We start from the raw sequence: 15,754 nt of genomic DNA on the forward strand, positions 1-15,754 counted from the left end.
TATATTCTATTTTGTATTGCCTTGTCTGACACACAGAAGAATACTTCAAATATTTTACAGGGAAAATAGGGTAAATATTATTATTTCAGCTAAAGCAAAGATTGCTCAACGTTAAGGCTACATTTTAATAGGGATTTTGATACTTTGGCCACATATCTGGCACTAGTTACAAAATTGTAGCACAAGATGTAAAGAGTATATTTAAGAGATGTGTGACAATGATTCTGCAAACACACAGTCAAAAAGCCTTTCTATTTTTGCATGTTGTCAAACAGCAAAAAATTGGTTTCAGCATTCTTACACAGAAAAAAAAGTTGTACTCAAGAAAATGCCTGCTGCTTATTAGCCCGTTTTGTTTTAATGCTGTAAATAAAAAGAATCTCCACCATTTTAAAGAATATTTCTAGCCGGACAATATCTCAAGATTGTGATATCTTGTTACATACAAGCAATGCGATATGTGAATGTTGCTGTTACTGTTGTTTTAACTCAGGAATGTGCATCTTACACACAGCTACACAATTATGAATTTAATGTAGCTCAATCTAAGTTCAAGTATTCCTCTTTGCTTTTGAGGCACCGGGGTACTGCAGGTTTAAAAACACAGTAACCTTATTCCTCAAAGAACTGCTGAGTCCATGAAGACTCAAGCCCACACATGTCTCATCTTAGATTGACTTACAGTATCTGAAACTTGTTACAGGATACAAAAGGTATGATTATTTCATCTGCATGTGACTAGTGGCTCACATTTAAAGTGTTTGAAAATGCAGGATGGGGTTTTATTGTTACGGGAAAGAAACATCCTGCGGTATTTTCACACATGGACAGTCAGAGACAAGATACTTGAAGAATACCATCTCAAAACTAACCTAAATCTGCAATCAGTGTGGGCCGTATAAACCCCTGTGATAAACCTTTAAGTGGCCCAGAGTGACATATGAGCTTCAACAGCACTAGGATAAAAATAAACCGACCCTCAGCCAACATGATGAACTCCAGACAGCTGAGTCACCTTTAAAAACGGTTTCAGAAAGTCGAGAAAGTAGGTTTTTATGCTGTATGTAGAAGAATCAAAAACTCTGACTGTCTGTCAGTCTGTCGACAAATTAGTCTTTACAACTTAAAGGGAAGGTCATACAATCTATGTATTCTCACAGATCAAACGTTTTTTAAACTATATAAATCAAAATATTGATATTTGCAGCCTTATCGCTATTTTCTCATACACAAAAAAAACAGAAAATGAAAAAAATATTGAAAACTTTTGGATCAAAACTTTATAGTGACACATGGTGTTACAACAACGTAAAAAATACTGTAGGCTACCACTTCTACTATGAAGGCCACTAAAACTCATTATTGAGTTATAGTCAAGTAAGGATAACAAAAACTTTCATGGATAGCATGCATTTTAGATAATTAATTGTACAACCATGCACTATTGATGAGAAATGTAACTTTACATCACAACATAAACTAGCTTTAATAGGCCACTAAAGGCTAACTCGCACAATTCATATTTTAAAAATCCCTATAACATATTCTCAGTTACAACGAGCATAATGTAAATATTTTCCTGAGATTACAAACTTCCAGTTAAGCACCACCGAGTCAACTTTAGAGGCCTTATAAATTACAAAACAACATACATGTGGCTATAAACTCACACACACTAGCTTCACCCTGACAGGGCAGCTAACACTTCATTTAATTAGTTCAAGGCTACACGCAGGTGTGTTAGCCTGTGTGTTTTAATGTGGCCTGAACTGCACAAAGGGAAGCACCTCCATCCCTCTCCTGAGATGTAAACAACATGTAATTATTTATTTTTCTCCCAAGTTCAGGGGGAATGTAGTCATAGAGACACATAAACACACATTACATTAAATGCGACTGTCAGCCCGCGTCACCCTCCACGGACAACACGCTCCTGTCTCGGCGTGTTTGTGCGGACACTTACGGGAGAGTCGAAGGAGAAGGCGCACTCGCTCTTGAAAACCCTGTCCCCGGTCCTGGGCACTCTGATGGTGGGCATGTATGGGACCAGCAGCTCTCCGAGGTCTGCAGCCATCTTCGCATTCCTGCTTCTCGCACCACAGTGCTGCGGAGCCCCCGGAGCAGAGTGTCAAAGGAGAGGATGCTATTTTTAAATCCCTCCGTCTCTACATTCCTCCAGCCAGGGGGATGTGACGCTGAAAGACATACAAATAAAATGACAGAGGGGTGGAGGCTGGTCTGCTACACCGGCAGCAACGCTCGAAGCATGGAGGCTAATGTTGTCGTTATTGGTTGTTTTCCTTTTATTCCACCATGCAGAAATCTTAGACCTGCGAAGACATGACATTGCTTCTGTTGACTGTGGTGACGCTTTGTACACGGGATGTTTTACCGGAGGGGCCCCTCCCACCTCAGAGGATGATTCATAAAGCCACCCACACTTACTAAAGCGTTTCCCCTCCAGGATCCAGGAGAAGCATAAATATGAAGTGCACTTTGGTTTAATAAATACCACTCGCAGTAGCCTACCCTAAAAGCACAATAAGGGGCTCTGACACTATGTATTAGGCGGGCTACATTTAAAAAATACATTCAATTTGATTTCTCAGTAGCCTTTTTCGCTCATAATAAATTGTAGTCGCATCAAAAATATATTCAGCAAATAGGTTACATGAGTGCATCTTATACATACAAATGTTCTTTGTCAGTTACAAACAATCATGTCTGAACAGCTCCGCCACCAGGTGGACTCTCTCCTCTATTGCAAAAAAAAGAAACAATATATTTTCCAAAACCGTATCCCGTTGCCTACAGTGAGTGTGTCCTTGAGAGACTTGTGTTGCCTGCCAACTTCCTTGTGGATCACACGTGATGTTAAAATGCTATGTATCCATTTGTGCACAGTACAGATTAACAGGGCTATATATGAATTAGAAATGCAACCTATCTAGGACACCTCCATAAAGTTAAATGTCATGTGTGAACTTGTACGATATATATATGTTATACATTAATTCATTTGCAGTCCTCATCCCTTAGGATGCTTAGGTTGAATAAACAAATGGATGAAATTAATATAAAAATGATCTTTGACCGAGATGAAGCACCAAGAGACAAGGAGATGACATTCAGATTTCACAAAATAAATAACTTGCCTCCCTGCTCAGCAATGTAACCTTATTCACAACGATTTAAAGGAATTCCTTTATGATTTAAAGGAATACTGCAGCCTCAATATGACTATTTGTTATAAATCACTCACAGAGTTACCTTAAAATGTTGAAGAAAACTTGCTAAAACCTTACGGTCAACATTAAAAGTCTCAAGATTGCACTACTCGTCTGTTTTAAGTGGTAAGGTTTTAATCTCAAGGTAAAACGTTTCGTTTGTAGAATGGAGCCAAAAAGACACTGTAAAACAAAAAATATTGGGAGTCGATATAGATACTTTATTTACGTGAGAAGGGAAAAAATGTACAAACAGTGAGACTGATCGGCAGAATGTACTGATAGATTAATTGTCAGGTGTTGACTTGTGGCCGTAGTCAATTAAATCCTTCTCGGGGGTGTTGGTTTGAAACCAGGGGCCGTCTCCCTTCATCCTCATCCGTCGACTCACCTCCAACTGGGTCAGTCTGTTGACAACAAACACGCAGGGAATTAATGAAATCATCATTCATAGATAACAGAAAAGAGCAAGGTGTGATTCCCAGAATAGTGCTACAAGTCCCAAAGCCATGAAAAATATAATTGTAGAAACAAAACTTGTGAACTGTATAGAGTCCTAATGAGCATTAAAATAAATTGTTGGTGTGTAACAATGAATACATTCAAGTTTGACAAGATACATTTTAAATTATATTTAATACATTCATAAATTGATGACTATACAAATGGCTATGATATAAATGTATCGACATACTGAGTGCAAAGTAGAGCAGCTGACAAACAAGAATCCCTTTTAACAAAAGGAAACCTTTTGTGATCGGACAAACTGTCACACTGCTCCCTGGATGCCTCAGTGCGTCTGGACACTTGTTACAATAATAGCCATTCAGAAAACAAAGATATTATATAGATATTTCATTAAATGTTATCAACATGTAGAAAAATGTTGCTCATACGTTTTTAATGAGGGAATCTGAAACACTCAAAGGAAAAATGCATTATAGCATTACCACCTAACTTCTGCAAGCTATAAGCAGTAGTTGCACTAAATACAACATAAGGACATTTTCACTCTGACCTTCACAAAGGAGAAGTAACGAAATAACACAGCAGCACTCAAATTCACCTCAAGTCGGACTTTTCTTTCTCGTTATGGATTACAGCCATCATCTTCTCATAGTCCTTCACTGGAGAGTCAAACAACGTCCGTGCGATCCACCTGGTGATGGGGTGCTGCAAGACAGAATGCAAAACGATTTTCAATGACTACTTCTATATTACATCAAATAAACAATAACAGATTTTGCAGCTGAATTGAAAATGATGATTGATGACTTTATAAAGTAGATTTAGTGCAAGTGACGATATATGATTTTATCCTTTTACTTTTCTCTCAATATTACCACATGAATGATAGGATAATTGTGCATATGCTGCTCTCTGAAATATATACAAGTATAAAACTCTGTTTAGATAATAAAAGCACAAAATATTTGGTATGATATTACTCATTAAGCATTCACCAAAGGCCAACTCATCTTATAGGCTTTGTAATTTAAAAAGGCATATAGGTAATGACTTCTATTTCCAAATGTAAACCATGCTTGAGCCCATTGTTCCCTTCCAAGGGTCCAGATCAGTGACACAAAAAGCCTCCTGAAAGTGTGTATGAGATAAGCTGCTAGTTAAGACTTACCTTGTGGTACTCCCAGTACTCAGGTTCGTAGCCCTCAGGAGTTTCAACCAGCTCTGCCTGACCTTTACAACACAATCAAACTCAAATTTAAATACAAAGTAACATGTATCTACATTTTTTTAGTGACAAATCCATATCTTTAAATTGAAGAAGATACACCTGAAACTTGAAGATATACAGTATATTCCTACTTACCAATGAAGACATTCACACTAGTAATAATGATAGCCACAGGAATGCCAGTCAGCAGAAGGTAATATCTCTGAGAGGGGAAAAGAAGATAAAAGTAAATACAGAAAATAGTCCAATGTTCAGCATGACATTGGATCAAGGTCACGGCTACAGCTGTCACAAAGCCAACAGGTCAGCAATAATTATTTAGATGCAAACTAGTTGACATTGTATGCATTGCTTTTCATTATATTACACTTTTATATCATAGAAACTACCAGCACAGGAGTAATTGTTAGATTCGAAATACTGTCCACTCTGGGTTTGATAATTGCATGGCTGGATATCTATTTACATCATGTAACGTTCAAATTGTAAGTGTGGAAGCTTTTTCTATTGCCGAACCAATATGCAAATATTTTTTGGATAAATAAAAAAAATAAATGTGACATTGAGAATGATCAAACAACTCCGGTTATTGACATAAATGTTATGCTGGATTATCAGTAATCATTTCAAAGTTTCACAGAGACATTAGGCGCTTTCACACCGCAGTACTTTGCCCACAAAGGTTCATCAGAACTTAGTTCATGAGAACTCTTTAGTTCTCATGAACTAAGTACAGATCGCGTTCACACCGGAATAAGTCCCTGTGGGAGGATTAGGCAAATGAAGCCGCTGACGTCACTTCTTCTTCTTCTGCTTTGGGTTTACTGGCAGGCCTCAAACAACTTCACGCGTATATTGCCACCCGAAGTCCCCGGCCGGAAGTACCCGGAGTTGGGGACTGGCTTCAGTAGAAGCTGCTGAGTTTTACGGGGCGTGGTTTGCATTCCGCCCCGCCAATCAGAAATGGGAACCTTTTTCTCCCACGAAAGTACTTGCTCTCTAGAAGAGGGTAAAAAGGTTCTCATGAACTAATTTTAGTTCCGGCTCTTTTTGGTGTGAACGCGACATTTCGGAACTATATCAGAACTAAAGTGGGAAAAGTACTGCGGTGTGAACACGCCTATTGGATTAACCTTCATCAGCGTTTTTATGCATTTTAATGCCATTGAACACAACTTTTGATCAGAAAACAGCAAAGGTAAGACGTACTTGAAATGTTGGCTACGTAAAGCTAAAAATGTGTGTTGTCTGGTGTCGCTGCCGCAAGTTTTGGTCGTGGAGTGATGATACTTATACCATTGGAATATGTGGAATCTGAGGTTACCTACTGTAACCCCAGCTTCTATGAGTAAATGGCGCAGCCCTCTAAGGCTATCGCTATTGGGTAATCCCCCTGCGCAGCACTGAAACACTTTTAGTCCACGCCCACCCGCAAGGTGGGCCACACCCTCGGGCCTCCTTCCGGTATAAATAGGAAGGAGGCCCGGCAATCTGCTCCCATACAACATAACTTTTCTTCAGCTATTCGTGGAACCAATGGGGCCCAGCACAGAGGGCTGCGCCATTTATTCATAGAAGCTGGGGTTACAGTAGGTAACTTCAGTTCTATTTTGTATATGGCTTCGCCCTCTAAGGCTATCGCTATTGGGTTAAGGGTAGGGATGCACGATATTGGTTTTGAAACCGATACCGATAACTTCCTGCTTCTCAAGACCAATAATAATACAAAATGTACGCCACTAATTATTTTAACGCGATTAACGCATGTGTATTTTTTTTCCTCGGCCGCCCCGTAGTTTCAGAGCGCATCGAGTTTAAAATACCATCTACAAGCTGATGCTGACAGCCCCGCTCCTGCCGCACGCTTGTGGCAGACCACACTTCCACGCTCACCGGCAGGCACCGACTGGCCATCTGGAGGACCGGGAGGGTGTGTGTATGTGTGGCCCGAGCGAGAGAGAGATCTTACGTGCATTGTTGTTGTTAGCATCTGGTGCTAGCTAGCTGCGCTAACGGATATAAGGAGCTGTTTAAATGAAAACAGAGGAGCGACATTTCGCCACAACTGCGCCGAGCACTTGACTTTATGCAGGAAGCCAGACAGTGGGACATTGTACGAAAAGTCAGCAGACTCAGCACGGATAGTGCGTCCATGATTGCAGCGTCCAGGCAGCTCCGGTTCGAGCATATGCCTTGAGTTGCACATAGCTCCAACACCCATACCACCGACGACATGTTTGTTTACTGTCCTGGCTTCACGGCCGCACAGCCGTCACAGCCAGGCATGAGTTAGGGAGCGCTGGATTTGTGAAGAACTCCCCTCTTCCTAAACCACTAATACCACAGTACTGGCAAAACGGGAGGAGCTGAGTAAAAAACAAGCGCCCCTCATCCCAATCCACCCACACCGCAGTATTTTTTTCCTTTTTTTTTACCCAAAAAATATATTGTATATTATCGGGGCTATTAATACTGGTATCGGGTTTATCGGGATGACGTCATAATTCCTAATATCGGACCGATAATTATCGGGCCGATAATTATCGTGCATCCCTAGTTAAGGGCGAAGCATGATGTAGTCTGCGCCCCACTGGGTCCGCCCGGCACTAGAAGCACAGACACACCTGCTCAATAACACTCCCTGCCTGTTGTGCCATGCGTAATGGCGCATCACCGTCCCTGGAACATAGCAAAACATGCCTATCTTCCCGACGGGGTGAAGCCTGGGAACAATACATACCGGCCGCTGTGAGAAAGTAGAGACGAAGGTCCCACCTTGCCCAGCAATCATAGGGGGAACAGCAGCTCTCTGCGTGTCAGACAGGTAGGAGAGCGCCCAGCTGGATCCCTGACGTCACTCACTCCGACAGGACACCCAGTACAGGGTGTGTCAGAAAGGAATGGGAGACATCCCTCAAATAAAAATGAATAAATGAACAGGGGGAAGACCAAGATGCAGCAGTGCAAATATCTTCCACTGACATTCCTCCGTGCAAAGCCGTGGAGGAGGAAATTCCTCTGGTGGAGTGCGCATTGATGTTCTCCGGGGGCTCCACCCCAGAGGAGACATATGCCTGTGACACAGCCTCACACAGCCAATGTGACAGCTGTCCTGCAAGACAGCGCGCGCACAGGACAGAGGAGATGAGACGTGGCTTCTTCCTCCGACCTATAAGGAGGGGGGAATAAGCCAGCCAGGGTGATCACTCTTGACCTAAAAGAGTTGTGATGACCATAAGCATGAAGCCGGGTTAGGGCGTAAAACAGCTGAACTGCCATCTACTTGGATCCGGAGACATGACGGAGCCACAGAGAGAGCAGACAAATCACTCACCCTTTTTTCTGATCGAGCCAAAAGCAGTACTACTTTGGCTGATAACAGTTTAAGGGGAACCTGATCAGGTTCAAATGGGGCTTTGCTTTAGTGCGCGTAACACCAAAGCCAAATCCCACTGAGGTGCCAGTGTGCGTGACACAGGTCTGAGTCTCCATACTCCTCGCATACAACGGCTGCTGCGTTCTGCGAGCCCCTCTGTTAATTTCGCCGGGAATATACATTGCTCTGATGGAGAGCAACGTGTGTGCGCGCCCAGAACAGCAGCCGCCTGGCTGCGTTCAGAAGCTGCGCAGATCGTACTCCTCCCTGGCGATCGAGGTAGGCTGCTTCCATAGCCGTGGCCTGTTGTCTGTGCAAATCAACACATGTTTGATTGTACAGCAACGGGACGACTCCCCCGTTCTTTTCTGAGATTTAGAAAAATAGCGGGGGTAAAAACTGCGCAAGACACTGTTCCTGGGAGGACAGGAGTGTTTATTGTATCCCATTGAACTGCTGGGGGGAGAGGCTTCTCTGTGATGTGCCGTAATGGTCATCATGGTGACGAGCCACGCCATCGCCGCCGCTGCCCGTGAGGCAAAAGGGCTGCGAGGGAGTTTCCACACGCTGCATTTCACTCCGTCTCTCATCATGAGGCGCGTACACGCCCAGAGGATGAGAGGTGTGTGTATGCTATCCACACGAGGCGTTATAACGGTGCTCGTGGATTTATTATGACTGTGTATAGGAGGCATATCTGGGACAGAGGAATGCCGCGAGCTCTGCAGTTTATAAACTATAATAGGTTGAAAACAGCAGGCTTCAGCAGGGAGCCCTGCCGTCTACTTAATCAACAGATTAGTGGCAGCCGGCTTAATTACCGGCCCTGCTTTCTCGGAGGCTCTCGCGGAGCAGACCAGGAGCGGGGGAGCCTCACTCCCCTTTGACTCGCCGCCGGGAGACCCTGTCTCTGGGGTGGTGGGGGAGCGGAGACGTGGGACGGAGCCCCTGCAGCCACCGAAGGGCGAGTCTGTTGCCGAGGCGGTTGCTGTGGGCGTCGCTCCGCTTGCGGACTCCTGTGGCCGGCGTGGACGCCGCAGCTGCTGCGGGCGTTGGTGCCGCTGTGGGCGCTCAGCAGGCTGGAGCCAGCTGTACATACTGGTGAATGCCGTCCGCCTGTTCCGCGGCCGTCTTCATGGACTCCACCATGGCGTGGAACTGGGGTCCGAACAGCCCGTCCGGGCTAATTGGAGCGTCCAGTAGCACTTTTCTGGCCGTCTCCGTAACAGACGCCTGCTTCCGCTAGAGGTGGCCTGGGAGACAGCAACGGACGCGCACAGAATGAGCGCCATGCTGGCCGCCTTGCTGATTTCCTCTGCCTCGGTGGTGGACCGCTCTACCACTGTCACCACCGAGTTGGAGAGCAGCGCGATGTTATTCGCCGCCGCGCTGTGGTGACGGAGAGGGGGAAAGCATGTTCGGCCGCCAAGCTGGCACCCTGCTCCGACTCTGTCTCCCCCGTCCGGAGGAGAGGAGGGGGGGGGGAGAACCGCACGGTGAACCGTGGAGGGAGGCGGGGCAGGAGTTGCTTTTCTTCGGACTCCTGCCCGGCACTCGGCCCCAGGGACACGAGGCCCCGTCCGCGGCTCGTAAGCCTGGACGGGCCAATCGTCCTCCTCGGCCGCAGCAGCAAGAGCGTCCACTCTCCGCTTCCTGTCACCCGAGGGGAGACGGGCGGAGTGTGTGCATGCTACCTGCTGGTTTAGAGCCGCGTACGCATGCTCTGACCCCAGGCAGGATTCGCATACTGCTTTTATCTCTGCTGGTCATAACTCATTATGAACCCAGAGCCACATGAGGGACAATCACGGACGCAGTTGTTGCTCATGATGATTTTCAATTGCTGTGCTTCAGTAACTGTGCTGGTTTGCTGAAGAAAAGAGGGAGCAGATTGCCGGGCCTCCTTCCTATTTATACCGGAAGGAGGCCCGAGGGTGGGGCCCACCTTGCGGGTGGGCGTGGACTACAAGTTTTCAGTGCTGCGCGAGGCGCAGGGGGATTACCCAATAGCGATAGCCTTAGAGGGCGAAGCCATATACGAAATAGAACCCAGCTTTCATATGATATATTGTTTGTGCAGATCCGATGAAGTATACAATATTTCTACCGTGAGTTATGTGCCAAGTGCGTTAGCACTCTTTCGCTTAGTGCTAATTCAGAGGCTTGGCGTTAGAGTTGTGTTTTGTTTCGGTAAAAATGGTTCATATCGTCAGGTAGCTGAGTTTCTTCCCGTTAAGTGGGTATGACACATTAATAGGTTGTTAAATGTTAAGAAGCCCTCAGACTCTGTTTCTTGCAAGATGTTGCGTTTAGCCCAAGGGGGCGGGGGCTTGGGGCTTAACAGGTAAAGTGGATTCCAATTCCAAAAACTTTGAACAGAGGTGCTGATAACTTCAGGAATACAACATTAAACACTGTTGGGGGTCTAAAAGTGAGTAAACTGGTATTACAGGCTTATAGTGTCAAAAACAATAAATGAGTAAGAAGGTACAGCAGGGCTCTTTTTAAGTGCCTTTGCTATTTAAACATGGCTGTTTGTGGAGATTGCCTGTAGCTGGAATGTATCTTGTTATCTAATAACTGTGATGTGGTGATGATCACAGAAAATTAATGAGAAGGTGTTTCAGTACTCACCAACAAGCCCAGAAATCTCCTGTCGTAGAAGCTAGTGGACTTGACGACAAACATTTGCTTTCCATGACCACCACCAAAACGCACGGCCACTGCAAGACAAAGGCAAAGGATAGTGTTATGACTATGGTGTTAAGGTCATGATATACAACTAGACAGATTGTTTTAATTGGGTAAATTAAAACAATTTTGCAATGTTTTTGTATGAGAAATATGACATGGTTATATGGGGAGAGGTGTTATTCAAACTACACTGCAAGTGTTACACCGGCTGACACTATTGGCATTATCAGAAAGAAGGTTGGCTTACAAAAATGATATGCTGACAAAATACGATATAGCTACACGTAACTAGAAGTATTAACCTACACGTTGCGTTTTCCGTTGACAACAGGACAACAGCTAGCTAACATTAGCATGGTAGAAAGTTCCGGCGCAAGGTCACAAGAAGAGACGGCCAGCTTCAGGGTCAACATACTCCCTCTTTAAACTGCCATGGTATCTCTTACCTTTATCTGTGCGTGGGATGATTCGAGACAGTAATTGTGCCGCATTATTTCCAGATTTCAGAGGACTCAATCTGGCTGCAAAAGCAGCAGCAGATCTGAGAACACTCATGCCCACCATCTTTACTTGGAGACGGTCCAATAACACGAGCTCTGATTGGTTGATGACGTTGAGAAAAGGAAACCATTTTTGTATTTTAATGTAATATTGTTTTTATTTTTATTTTAGTTGTAGTGTACATACATATGGTAATATTGTAACACAGCCATATATTTATAATTGAAAAAAAATAAAACAATCAAAATAAAAAAACTTGAGAAATGCATGATGGGTAATGTGGAAAGGACTAGGGGAAAGATGGCGGCGTCCTCTTCAGCAGGACGCGTTTTGACTCTTTGCAAGCAGTTTCAAAATGTCTTTAGGATATCTTCTGCGATAAATACTAAGCATTGTACTGCCACTTTGACCAGATGCCAGCCTCATCTATACAGGTAGGACACTGTTGCAGTGTGTAAAACATGACCTATAAATGACGTTAAAGTCAACGTGTTCCGACCTCATAATGTCTCTGCTCCCCATTAACAGATTGTGTTTCAGTGATTACATATGAAAGGTAACGACTAACGAGGCATTAGCTAATACAATACGATGAATAACAGTCCTAATAAATTAAGGTTGGACATCTTCTTCATCTTGCATTTATTATGCCACCAGCAGACTTGTGTTGAGTTAATTGACATTGGATTAACTTAAATAGTCATGGGTTTAGTTATTTGGTTTCTGAATAAAAGTCATGAAATTCTAGTTTCAATTATTATGTTTTCAATGGGAGGTATTGCCAATCAATGTAGTTTAAACTCACACAGACCACACAGAGCACGTATCTGACAAACCCTAAAATAAATCCTATTATTTATTTAATTTAAAAAGCAATTTCAAACTTCTATTGCCTTTTTCTAATTATATTTTGAATTTGCATTTGTAATTTAATTTGTATTGGCTAAACTGAACGCGTTCGGGTTTTTGGCTATCAAAACGAGATATATATTACACTTGATTAAAGACATTTTCAATAGTTTTTTCTGAAAATGTAAAGACTACACAATGTATTTATTAATCTAAAATAAATAATCTATAGATTAACAAATAATAACTAAATGTCATTGGTTGCCACAAACCAGCAGTCACTCAAATTAGTTTATTGGTCTGAAAAAAAGGACTAGACATTTTAGAAGTAGCATAATACAATTGTTTTAGGTTTAGTCTAAAACTCATCTTGTTATGTGCATTTATTTTTGCATCTACCAGGGAAACGTCCCCTCTCGCTGCCCTGTCTTGGTGCAGTCCTGTCAGCGCTGTGAGTCAGTGTCGAGCCCTGCACACCACCGTCAGCAGGAGAGGGCTGGACGAGTTCTTCGACCTGCCTGAGAACTGGGGAGAGAACAACGTGAAGTCAGGTAAAACACAGAAGTATTCTATTACTCTAATGTCTCTACAGCCTGCATGTAGCTTTACTAATAGAAATGTGTTTGTTTTAGGTGCACCATGGACTGCCAAACATCTGAGGACGAAGAGCAATGAGGATTTGCACAAACTCTGGTAAGAACAGTTAGGTTCACACTGGTGCTTCAAACATATGAAACACATTTCTCAGCAGTGTTTAACTCTCTCGTTCTGTCTCAGGTATGTGCTGTTGAAAGAAAAGAACATGCTGCTCTCACTTGAACAGGAGTCGAGAAGGCAAAGGCTTCAGATGCCAAGTCCAGAAAGATTAAAGAAGGTTGGTATGATGCTCCACTATCATGCTCTTACAACATCTTAATTTTAAAGGATAGGAACATTTTTGAATAAAATGCTCATCTTCGAATATAGTCTAATGTTCCATCGACACAATATCTCATGTAAACCTAACATTTTTCAATACTTGAAATGAAACAAGACCTTTGTCATATTGATTTGTTGCCACCTGTCATCTCGCCACAAACACTAGTGAACTGAAGCTAGCTGGGCATTAAATAATCATTATCAAAAGTTAAATAAAAGCCAAATGAAAAACACAAAGGGACTATACACATTGATTTCTGTGGGTATAAATAATTATGTTAACTTGAATTTCCCTAATTGCATTTAGTATAATAATCTATGTGAGGATAAAGGCTTCAAGAGTCTGGGAATGTTTGCTTAAGGTACCTTTATAGGCTTTATAAACCCTGATTAATGTAGCAATTCAACATTATATTTGATAGACAGACTTTGACCTAGTCTTCTACTCAGTCTAGGTTGGTTGCAGGGTTTGTACCTGTAGTATTTTGACTGTTGTGTGTGTTTAAGTAGAAGCCCTGGCTAAGATAAATCACACTGTCTCCCCCCAGGTGAGCCGGTCCATGTTCCGCCTGGAGACGGTGGTGAAGGAGAGAGAGACTGCGCTGCGGCTGCTGCAGACCGGACAGGAGAAAGGCCGGCCAGGAGCCTGGAGGAGGAACATATTTGGATACGCCTACTGGTGAGAGCAGATCCTCCTGTTTGCTATATCAAACGTATACATGGAGAAATGCAACACGATTTATTCACATTTTAAAGGTTCTCTGTGGAGTTATTGATCAGTAGCACTACTGAGCAGTTTTTCTATGGGTCCCTATTTTGTTTTTTTCAACAGCAATACACCCATAGCTGCAGACAGACATTCATATAAAGAGAAAATAGAGCCCAGATCCTTTAAGATAAGTGCCAAAGCGATCGTATTCAAATGAGCCAATTACAGAGGATGCTCTCTTCAGATTTTCTTTAAAATACTTTTCAAATTCCCTAGAATAGTCATACTGGATAGTTTGGGTTCCTGTTGCAGAGGGTTTCGGGGCAGACACTTTCTACCAAATTCTGTACAGACCGAGGAGATGGAGACAGTGATGAAGAGCGTCGTCATGGCTGTTTACGTGACTTGTACGTGGATCTATACGTTTGCAGCAGTCGAAGGAAGGATTTATAGAAGAAGTTATACCAGTGTTAAGTTCTGGGCGTGCTCCTGCGTGTTTTACCCTATTCCATTGATCAACAGGTGGTGGTAACACACCAAGTTATGCTGCAATCATTGACAAATATTATTCCTGCAGGTGGTCTGTTATATAATTGACATACCTCTAAGGGCCCAGGCTTTAGAAAATGAAATGCAGGAAGTGGCTTACATTACATGTCTCTTGTTAGACGCTTTTATCCAAAGTGACTTACATACTCAATACTGTGGACAATCCCCACAGGAGCAATTTGGGGTGAAGTGTCTTGCCCAGGGACACATTGACATGCTGACTGCAGTGGGGTTTGAACCTGTGACCCACTGATCCGAACACCAACCCACTGCACCGCACGCGCTTAATTTACTCTTTTCTTTTACTCAGGTATCGCTACAAAGAATATGCTATTCCTTGGTACATGAACAAGAGGTATAAGCGAAAGAGGTTCTTCACACCCAAGTTTGTCCAACCACACATAAGGTAAGATACGGCTCACATCACTCTTTAAAATAAGTTTTAGTAGATGTACAAGATGTCTTATCTATTATAAAATTCTTATTCTCTTGAAAAAAAATATATGATTTTTTTCTGTCTTGCAGGCTGCGCTTGGAGAAGCATCTCCGAGCGAAGGCCAAGTACACCTCCTTACAGAGGGGAAATCGGTCGAAACTTAAGGAGAAGTTCCCTCAAATGAAAGTTTCTGCATCGTAAAAAAATTAAAATGCACTTTTTACAATCAAAGAGTTTTGACAGCCGCATCTATCTGCAAAGTTAGAATTCAATTGATATCTGCTCGTGTCAAATAACTGAGTTGTCTGAAACCGTGTCCTATGTTGAGTATAAGTGCATTTGTCCAGCTGTTTGATCCTGGAAGATAAATTATTCTACATCCCCCTGAAATCTTTTTTTTAACTTACTATTAAAATATATGCATTGAGTTTTGGTTATCTTGTTTTACTAGTCCCTAAAATGAGTATATAAAGGGTCAGTACATTTAGTGGGAACTGTCCTTTTCAAGTTTTGGGATCATTTGAGTTAAAGGTAGGGTAGGTAAGAATGGAGAAACCAGCTCGAGTGCGCTCGAATTTGAAAGTACACAACCGAAAAAAATCTGCCCCTTCCTTCAGACTTCCTTACAGAGCCCCTCCTCCAACACACAGGAACGCGCACATGACCAATGAGGGCACGAGATAGGTTTGTGCACGAGATGGAAGGCTGACAGGCAGGTAGGCCATCCAGTTATTTGACGAGGAAGATAATTGGTCGTGCTTTTTACAGCGCCACGGCTTCCACAGATGAAATATTTGTA

At 42.9% G+C, this 15,754-nt stretch overlaps 3 protein-coding genes across 3 annotated transcripts in view; 1 reads left to right on the forward strand and 2 right to left on the reverse strand.

Annotated features, from left to right (window-relative positions):
- usp13 (ubiquitin specific peptidase 13) overlaps window positions 1–2,368 on the reverse strand; it is a 33,144-nt gene extending 30,776 nt beyond the window's left edge. The window contains 1 exon segment of the mRNA XM_034229788.1: window positions 1,964–2,368. Coding sequence (XP_034085679.1) covers window positions 1,964–2,074 — 111 coding nt within the window. The 5' untranslated portion in view covers window positions 2,075–2,368.
- Window positions 2,369–3,427: 1,059 nt separating this feature from the next.
- On the reverse strand, window positions 3,428–11,581 carry ndufb5 (NADH:ubiquinone oxidoreductase subunit B5). The gene is made up of 6 exons (XM_034229702.1): window positions 11,440–11,581; window positions 10,934–11,022; window positions 5,059–5,125; window positions 4,864–4,925; window positions 4,294–4,400; window positions 3,428–3,634 (listed from the first exon to the last, which is right to left on the reverse strand). The coding sequence occupies exons 1-6, from the start codon at window positions 11,555–11,557 to the stop codon at window positions 3,514–3,516; spliced, it is 564 nt and encodes a 187-aa protein (XP_034085593.1). The 5' UTR covers window positions 11,558–11,581; the 3' UTR covers window positions 3,428–3,513.
- A 198-nt stretch (window positions 11,582–11,779) lies between these two features.
- Window positions 11,780–15,383, forward strand: mrpl47 (mitochondrial ribosomal protein L47). Its single transcript, XM_034229929.1, has 7 exons — window positions 11,780–11,928; window positions 12,746–12,894; window positions 12,976–13,036; window positions 13,121–13,217; window positions 13,810–13,940; window positions 14,830–14,925; window positions 15,045–15,383. Exons 1-7 carry the CDS (start codon window positions 11,795–11,797, stop codon window positions 15,154–15,156), a joined length of 780 nt encoding a protein of 259 aa, XP_034085820.1. The 5' UTR covers window positions 11,780–11,794; the 3' UTR covers window positions 15,157–15,383.
- The last annotated feature ends 371 nt before the right edge of the window (window positions 15,384–15,754 follow it).

The sequence above is a fragment of the Gymnodraco acuticeps genome, unplaced genomic scaffold (assembly GCF_902827175.1).
Source record: "Gymnodraco acuticeps unplaced genomic scaffold, fGymAcu1.1, whole genome shotgun sequence".
In the NCBI taxonomy this organism is placed as follows: domain Eukaryota; kingdom Metazoa; phylum Chordata; class Actinopteri; order Perciformes; family Bathydraconidae; genus Gymnodraco; species Gymnodraco acuticeps.

Bases quoted from the DNA above. Each gene is read 5' to 3' on its own strand.
- mrpl47 (XM_034229929.1), top strand. From the start codon at position 11,795: ATGGCGGCGTCCTCTTCAGCAGGACGCGTTTTGACTCTTTGCAAGCAG. The intron at 12,895-12,975 runs GTAAAACACAGA...TGTTTGTTTTAG, and splicing joins AGAGAACAACGTGAAGTCAG to GTGCACCATGGACTGCCAAA. The intron at 13,218-13,809 runs GTTGGTATGATG...GTCTCCCCCCAG, and splicing joins GTCCAGAAAGATTAAAGAAG to GTGAGCCGGTCCATGTTCCG.
- ndufb5 (XM_034229702.1), bottom strand. From the start codon at position 11,557: ATGGTGGGCATGAGTGTTCTCAGATCTGCTGCTGCTTTTGCAGCCAGA. The intron at 11,023-11,439 runs GTAAGAGATACC...TTTGTCTTGCAG, and splicing joins CATCCCACGCACAGATAAAG to TGGCCGTGCGTTTTGGTGGT. The intron at 3,635-4,293 runs GTGAATTTGAGT...TGTTGTCAACAG, and splicing joins AAAGAAAAGTCCGACTTGAG to ACTGACCCAGTTGGAGGTGA.